At 41.7% G+C, this 9001-nt stretch overlaps 2 protein-coding genes across 2 annotated transcripts; both read left to right on the top strand.

Annotated features, from left to right (window-relative positions):
* Positions 1 to 5214: 5214 nt before the first annotated feature.
* Positions 5215 to 7694, top strand: MELLADRAFT_78734 (uncharacterized protein; the record flags this gene model as incomplete). The annotated part of the gene is made up of 5 exons (XM_007414057.1): positions 5215 to 6078; positions 6152 to 6231; positions 6308 to 6711; positions 6824 to 7091; positions 7175 to 7694. The coding sequence occupies 5 exons, from the start codon at positions 5576 to 5578 to the stop codon at positions 7498 to 7500; spliced, it is 1581 nt and encodes a 526-aa protein (XP_007414119.1).
* A 413-nt stretch (positions 7695 to 8107) lies between these two features.
* Positions 8108 to 8536, top strand: MELLADRAFT_91166 (uncharacterized protein; the record flags this gene model as incomplete). The annotated part of the gene is made up of 3 exons (XM_007414058.1): positions 8108 to 8143; positions 8186 to 8427; positions 8533 to 8536. 3 exons carry the CDS (start codon positions 8108 to 8110, stop codon positions 8534 to 8536), a joined length of 282 nt encoding a protein of 93 aa, XP_007414120.1.
* Positions 8537 to 9001: the final 465 nt, after the last annotated feature.

The raw sequence follows: 9001 nt of genomic DNA, 5'->3' as shown, positions 1-9001 counted from the left end.
CACGTACTCTGCGGGGGCTGTGACGAACTCAACTTGAATTCAACCCCCTTGTCATGGTGCCTAGCTTGCCTCGTAGGATCCCGTCTTTCGTGGTCCTCCAAGGGGTTTTTCGGCACCAACAAAGCTGCCTTACGGTCAGCTGCAGTTTCATTTCGTTTCTCTTGTTCCGGCAGTTGAATGTGTTCGTTCGAATTCGTGTGTGTTAAGTTTTCTACATGATGTAATGGCTTGCTAGCTGCTTCTTTTTCGTCATTTGAATAATTAGAAATATACGCACATTGCGGGGGTGTTAATGAGTTTTCAGGCTCCACCCCCTCGTCAAGATTCCTAGCATGCCTCATAGGCTCCTCCTTGTGGTTCCTCGAGGCTTTGTCCGGTCTTGACGAAGTTGATTCTACAACTGCAATGAGTGAATGATTTTCCTTGAGTTGACCGTTCTTCCAATCAATCTTTTCAAAATTTTGTCGTATCCAAGGCATTCCAAGAATTATGTCGTACTTGTCGCGCAATTCAGTGATTATGAAGGTGGTTGGTGTTGATTCAATGGAGTTGACACAGAGGTCAACAGTATGGGTGATTCTTGACTCGTGACCACTAAAACCAGTTACACTTCTGGTTTGAGGTAATGGGTCCGTCTTGAACTTGTTGGCAGAGACAAACCGGTGGCTCATTGCTTCATGTGTAGCACCGCTGTCTACTAAGGCTCTCGCAACAATGGGGGTGGCACTCTTAACTTCGAAAATAGTAACAAAATCAATGATTCGCGTATCTTTTATTTCAAGTGAATTTAAGCTACTACAATCTTCAGTTAAGTAATTACCGCTCGAGTGTGGCACCACTAGCACTCCCGAGCGCCTCCATTTTTTGAGGCTTCAGCTCTTCCATCGTCCTTCTCTTCTTCCTTGACACCATCCACTTCAGCAACTTTACTTTTGAATTTCCCATAACCTCCATATCCTCCTCTACCTCTCCAACCTCCTCTACCTCCACGTCTTTTTCTAGTTGGACAGTCTCTAATAAAATGATCATCTTTACCACAACTATAACACATTCCCATTGCTCCTCTCTTGTTATACTCCTCATTTGATATGTTAACACGATAAGCCGAACAATCCATTGCATCTGGATCAGTAATAGTGGTTGAGGTTGAAGTTGTGTTGGTCGAAACAATTGGGTGGTGCGTGTTGGAGTCTCTTTTATTAATTTCATTATCAAGTTTAATAGCTAACTTTGCCATTTCTTCAACTTCCTTGAATTCGTCCCGTACCATATGCACCGTGATTTCTTTCTTTAATCCTTGCTTAAATTGAGATAGTAATACATTCTCAGGCCATTTAACTATCAACGCTAATTCCGAAAACTTAATCCAATAATCTACCACTGCCTTTGTTTGAGTTAACGCCCTCATTTCTTTTTCTGCTTTAGCCAATCTTTCAGAGTCAAAGAACGTTGCTTTAAATGATTCAATGAATTTTTTCCAAGTAACTTGTTTCATTTTATCTTGGTCGAGTAGTTGATCGGTAAAATTTTGGCTCCAAATACTGGCTTTCCCATCAAGGTAAGATAACGCGAACACAACTTGAGCTTGTTCGTTCACAAATGCAGCAGCATTCATTTGCATATATAAGCAGACCTGATTAACATAAACTTCGGCTTTCTGTCCTTTAGTACCATCATATTTATTCGGAGTGGCGATCTTAGGAGGCTTTATTTGACTAATCGTTTGCGGAACAGAGGTCTGAGCGATCGGGGCGGAGCTGTGAGGTAGTTGAGTGGAGGTAGTGCGGGTTGTTTCAAATTGACGTAGTCGTTGTTCTGCTTCGTCACTTCTTCTCTCAGCTTCTTCTCGTTTCTGCAATTCTTCAGCTAAGCTTGCTTTGACCTCTAAGAATTGAGTGTTTAATTCTCTCATTTGCCGTAAAATCTCGGCCATAGAGGGCTGTTCGTGTTCTGGATTCATTGCGGTCTCTTCTGTCTCGTAGAATTCTTTTTCCGATGACTCCGAGTCCGTTGAGTTAGAGGGAAGCTTAAAGTTTGGCGTTTTGGAAGGATGCAGTGGTATTTGAGATTATGCGGGGTATAAGTTATCTTCTTTAAATGTTACTTCTGTGGTAATACTGAGTAATCAACTTTCTTCTAACTTTGCTTGCGGAGTGCAGATTAAGTTTATACTTTTAATTTAACTTTATTAACTTTGAAAATCTTTCTTCTTAACTTCTTTTAACTTTCTTCTTAATCGTTCGTTTTGATTTCTTCTTACTTTCGGTGATTCTTCTCTTGGATCTCTTTTGATGAGACTTAGCAATATGTTGTAGCTTCGAGAGGGAGATGCAAGAGAAGCTTTAAGAGTGGTCTCGTGAATATAGTAGATTGCTAAGTGAGGAAAAGCAATATGCACAACGGGAGACAAGACTAGTATGAACTCTACATGTAACACGCGTGACAGGTCATAACAATGTGTACACTTTCTATTTTTCTCATTTGGCTATCTATGGTATAGAAAAAGAGTGAGTTCTCCTACGGTTTTCATCTCTATATACTTCTGGTTTCATTTCTTCTTATTTTATCCAATTACATATTGACTTCTTGTAAGGTTTGTTATACCTTCACTAGCTTCACACAAAGAGGGCGCCGTGGAACACAGAGCGGGACAGGTTTCTAGAACCCGTGAGACTTATTATTTCAAATCTATCACAACACAGTACGTAAGACTGGTTCCAAAGGATAAGGGGTAGGAAGTCAGTCCCAAATTGCTTTGACACTATACAAGTAATATAATAAAGAAATGAATAAGAATGAAATGAATAAACACTTACCTGGTTTCGAAGGATAAGGGGTAGGAAGTCAGTCCCAAATCTTACACTTCTTCATCTTTGTCATCTCACCTTTTATCTCATCTGTTATTATGTTAACACTATTTCCATTGTGGAGGCCTTACCTGTCATATTATTTCTTTATTATACTAGCTTGACTTGAACCTTTAGGTCAGATTATATCTTTTAACCACCATGTCTGTGTGGTGTTTGCGTGTCGACAAGTGCACATGGGCCGCCTTTGTGCCTCAAAGGCAGTCCGTGTGCGCTCGTCATCAAGAGACTGCCACAAGGACACAGTGAACAATCTTATATCTTGTATTTCTTCTAAGTCTTTCTACTTCTTTGACCATATGTCTTGTCTCAGATCTGCAGGTTAGTCAAGTATTTTAGGCGAGGAGTGATAGGAGGCTCACATCTAGATTTCTCATTGAGATACCAGGTGAAACTTGTCCATCTATCTTGAAATAATTTGATGCAGATCCGAAAATCTACGCAATAGAGCAGAAGACAACTTGGACAGACAGGTGTATGATGTGAGCTGTATGATAAGACTCAAATAGAAAAATGAACACTGGGTGGAAGTGATCAACGCGTTACTGGCAGAAGTGCAGGGGAGTAAGAGAACAAAAAGAATCTTGAGCAATCAATTCCTAATGGTCAAAACTAACTAAAAAGATAAATGAAAAACAATAACAAGTAGCACTATTTACCTGGACAGGTGTATGATGTCAGCTCTATGATAAGACTCAAATAGACAAATGAACACTGGGCATAAGAGATCAACGCCTTACCTGCAGAAGTGCAGGGAGTAAGAGAACAAAAAGAAATATTTGAGACACATGTGAGCGCTATCCAGGGAACAGTGATGAAGAGGAGAGAAGTGAAAGAGCTTACTCTTGAGCAATCAATTCCTAACGGTGAGGAAGGAAGTGAGAGCTCGAGAGTGGCTGGGTATACCATATAAGAGTAAACTGAGCGCAAGGTACAGACACAAGAAAAATTCTGACAAGGGGTTTGGAACAAGTGAATGCACACAAAAGTGTATAGCTATCCTCAAAGAGGAAAAAATTGAAACCCATCATTCCATCTACATTCCACACACTATTCCTGATTTGGATACCACATCTCCTCATTCATCAACCACATGAAACCAGTCCTTGAACACCAATCTTGACTTCAACTTCTGAATTACAGACACTCACACACACCTTGAGTCATCACATACACACACTACTAATGACTGTAAATGACTTGAAAATGATCACAATCTTTTTACCACAACATATCTACATAGGAACAGAATATATTGCTGAGACCATACACATCAAATTATTTTCTTCATTATGATATCTTGACTTGAACTATTAGGTTGGTCAAGTAGTTTAATAGGTGATACAAGACTCACCTCTAGATTTGTCCTTGGGATACCAGGAAATATTTGGCAGACATGTTTCACAGGGGCCACACTTGATGCACACATACAGGTGAGAATTGTACACTTTCCTGGACTGTCCGAAAAAGATTGTCTTTCTTTCAGATTCCTTCAATTGACAATTTTGATCTCAGGTGATCAGGCTGTTTTTCTCAAATTTTGCTGTACTTTTCTGGATAATGCTCATTTCCATCTTGGATGAGCATTCTTTGAGATCAGCCTCCCAGATGAGTACTCAGAATCAGTCCATGAGTCATTGCATACTCACAACATCTCAGAACCTTGTCCAAAATCCCGGATCAGCGGGCTCCAAGGCATACCACTGAGGATCAGCTGAGGGGCTGAGATGACGTGGGCAGATGAGCCAGCACTCCCTCAAACTTTTCTGCTAAGGCATGAAGCCTCACAAATGCTTAGTTCATCCTCTCAGTTCCTGTTGATAATGTAATCAGCTGACAAGTAGGAAAAAAACAGGAAGAAAAGGGAAAGAATTTGGAAGTAAAATTGAACAAATGTTGAAAAAAAAAAAAAAATTCAATGCTCACCTCAATGCACCTGTACGTAGTTAAAACCTCCGACTGTATTGGTTGAATATGTACTCGCTATCAACCTATGTAGTCCGAAAACCCGGCTTTAGAAATCTTTAGCTGAGTATTCGCCGCTAGGCCAAATTCGAAATCCCTCTAAGTCCCCATACCATCAAGGTAGTACCCTTGATATATTACAACCCTTACAAATAATCTCACCACCACACCATATGTATTACAAACCTTACAAGTCATGTTACCACCACAATGGCAAGGGTTAACTATTTCACCAGCTAAACTAATAAGTTACCACCTCACCTAATCTTTCACCACCTACATAGAATATCTTACCAGTATTAATCAAAATTTCACCAATCTCCACATCTAAGATAATATTTCACAACTTATACATCTACTCTCACCACCTCAGCTGATATTCCACCACGTAAGATTTTCAACTTCAATAGGCAATTTCACAATCCCAATGTGCAGTCATCTACATCTAACCAGTGCCATCCCACCACCTGTGGTCAAATATAACTTTCCACACCACAATACGTTGCAATTTCAGCAACTCATCCTACCACCTCAACTATAACCTCAATTCTGGTCCATATACAACAAACCCCATCAACTCGTTACGTCCTCCCACCCCTCTGTGATTTAACATTTCAACATCGACAACAACCCTCTCTTTCGTCACGTTTCACTTACTTACCACCACCACCTTTCAACAACTTACCTCACGAACACATTACCCGGTTAATCCAAACTGCTCAAACTCACCTAGTTAATCAGCAATGCGGCCAGGTCTACGTAGTAACGAGCCACCAGATGGAACTGAAGCTGAGTCAAAGTTTTCCTACTCCAGCCCAGATTTGGAAGAAGAGTACCACCCCCCTGCTAAACGGCGAGGCCAAACTGCAAAGCGAGGCCAAACTCGAGGTGCAAAGCGAGGTGGCCATGCGGGATCCCCAGTTGGACGTGAACAGCGAGCCCAACGAGACGAACAACAAGTGCCTTCCGACGATGATCATCAATTACCAGACGCCAAAATCGAATTCGAACTTGATTCCGGCGAAAATGTCATTCTTCCCAATATCTACAACTTCCACGAATTAGGTGTCGAGTGGGGACGCGGCCGTGCGGACGAAGTATTAGCTAGCCTCTCGCTTCCTAAGAACAACAGGCCCTCTTCAAACGGACTTTTCGAAGCTCAAGCACTACAATCTGCTTATCAATTGGACAAGACCATGTTGTGTATAGTATTGAAATGTAGCAGACACGTCCTGGATGAGGCCTTGTAAGTTGAATCACATTAAACCTCCTTGTCCTCAGTTTTTGTGCAGACAATTTGCCCAACCTTTCTTTGTTAGATTGGAAGGGCCACTGGCGCGCGAACCAAACGCATACACCAATTATCAAACATATAGTGTTGCATCCACTACCACCAAGAGTAAGTCCAATCCACCTCTCATTCTCCGGAGTAAGCCCCCTTCTGATACCTTCATTAAATCCTATTTGATCCGTAGTACCCCCAAAGGGCGTTTCGGAAGGCTTTCCCAAACGTAATGTCATTGTTGGCAATACCTGGTCTACGTTTCAAGAAGAGGAAAAGCGAATATTCAGCCCGGACATATTCGAACGACTCTGCGTTACCACTAGCGAGGCATACGCTCTCACACAAACACCCAGAGGCATAGCACCCATGACCCTTGAAGCTCCTTCCGAAGTCACAGTTCAAAATAAATCTGATCTCAAACCTCTCACCGACGATGAGCTCACAAGATATGTTCCAATTTTCAAGGAGTTGGTCAATTTAAGCAAAGTATCGGGCGATCTGCGTGAAGGACGGCTATGGCGACATAGCGGGAAGTCTCGCAGCAAGACTCGCGAACAACTCATGAAGCTTGAAATCACCAAAGTGGTAAGGCAGGTGAGTCATTCAGCACTATATTACAAATTGAGTTTTAGAGCAGTCACACATAGAAGACTAATGGGTCTGATCCATGTATAACCAAATCCAGCTACATATTTTGAATACTCAGCTAAACGTACATTTTCCCCTGCTAGTAGCGTGCTGGAACCCGACTACATCAACAAATCAAGCGCTCTTTCAGGACGAGCATACATCATGCAAAAGGTGGGCTCTAATGGAAAAAAAGGTACACCTCCTGGAGCGTTTTTCATTCGAAGCAACTAAGGCTCCGGAGCACCTCCGTGTGAAGCCAGGCCTTCCTAAAACTCAGTCGGAAGCTGGAGCACGACAAGCACTTAAACGCAGTGAGCTGACAAAAGCGCTCAATTCCTTGATAAGTGAGTTCCAGAATATCTATCCTCAATCATATCCATTTTTGATTTTTCTCCACTGCAAACCTTTATTTGTCTTTTGTCTTCAGCTCCTTTCCTCCAAGGTGGTGTTAACATCTTGGCCGATGCCCATCCGAAAGTCCCCAACTTGAAGGAAGGATTCGCCAAGAAATCATTTCGCGGGCAAGTGAAACTGATGTTCCACCGCACTCCAGACAGCTTAGTCAGTGATGTAATGATTGCCAAGGGACCTAGCGCTTTATCCAACGACGAAGTACAGATTTGGCTGGACGACATCCATGCTAAGAGATACACAATCATTCAGGTCAAAAACGATCGTAAGAAAGGCAAGAATAAAGCGGAAGATAACCTCACCAAAGACGAAAAAGAACTCGACGACAACGACCAAGCTTAAATACAGACATGTTAAATTGAAAATACGGAAGATCAACTGCTAGAAGTATTTCATGAAACTCTCCATTATCTTCACCTTGAATGCTCTCAATAGCCTGCTCGGGTTGGGTACTGTTGTCTTCAATCCTTTGTTTTTATTCATCAGCCAAGATTACTAAAAATTGAGGAAATACATTCATAAGCTTGGGTTGCTTCCATATTTCTTAAACGTATGTATCTTGAAGTGCAAGATTTGTCAGTTCCAACTTGGAGGTGACATAAGAACATCAAAGAAATACGAGATGTTCCAAATAACTTGACCATATATCCAATAGTTTTATTGTGTTCTCCCATATGATACACCACAGTAAGCTGAGACTAGCCAGGTACCGCCTGCATCTAGTGTCAGACAGGCCAGACAGGCCATAAGATATGAGTGGTCTCGGGTATCACATCAGATTTGATTTGATACCCGGATTTGATATCAACATCCAAAAAACAAAAAGCCCCGCGTACACCAGGCGGGGCCGCGAACCAGCTGGTTCTTCTGCATCAGGCTTGCCATGCTCGATTTGGCGGTCCGAAATTGCTTTGGAGTCCGGACCTTGACGTACTAGCCAACTGCTGCAATGGTCGCCGCAGTGACCAAAACCTGCCCAAAACTGGTCAGAAACCTCTGATTTTTCTCATTTGGCCCTGAAACCAAGACAAAAAGAAAACTCTGTCGGATCCTGAACCCGGCCAATTTGAAATTTTCCCTTAATCTCACTTTGCCGCTTTTACATTCTCTTCATCCTCCAGCATCCGATCCATTCAAATCGAAATCACCGATTCATCCTTCTATCGTTTATTCATTCAAGCCTTCTGCTATCAAATCCTATTTCGGCACCACATTGATGGTTCCTTCAATATTTTTCAACTATTCAACTATTCGATACAAAATTGACGGGTATGCACTACTTGTTTTTCATTCACTCCTTTTGATTTTAAAAAACCTCCTTATCCACACAGCCTCATTAATAGCCATTTGATTCTGTTTTTCTAAACTTGCTAGATGATATAAACTCACCAAACGACTTCTGTTTTGTTCGCTCCTTGCCCATCCTTCTTTAATTTTATTTATCATTTGAACCACAGCTTTCTTCATATCATACTCACTTCAAAGTATGTAGTATCGTTCTTGATGGCAAACATATTCAGCTGTTGATAGACACTTTCTTTGTCCAGTCTGTCTAGATCCTGGAGTTCACAACTCGAACCGAAGTTGAACGAATCTACATATAGCCAATTCTAATGCAACGCTTATCCATTGTAAGAGTCTCATATTCTTGCGCGCCAAAATCCAGTTTCATTCCTCCCAATTCAAAATCTGGATGCTGATAGGGTGAGTATCTGTGGTGGTTGCAGGGACAACCCGCTTGAAAGGTTTGAATATGTTTTGTTTTGTTTCCTTTCAACAACAGATCGACCGACCTCACATCAGCAATTTTGGCTTGTCAATAACCCTGTTCCGGCACAGATTG

Source organism: Melampsora larici-populina, assembly GCF_000204055.1.
Source record: "Melampsora larici-populina 98AG31 unplaced genomic scaffold MELLAscaffold_40, whole genome shotgun sequence".
Lineage (NCBI taxonomy): Eukaryota > Fungi > Basidiomycota > Pucciniomycetes > Pucciniales > Melampsoraceae > Melampsora > Melampsora laricis-populina.
Note: the sequence above shows the minus strand (reverse complement) of the source record. Positions and strands in the feature narration are given on the sequence as shown.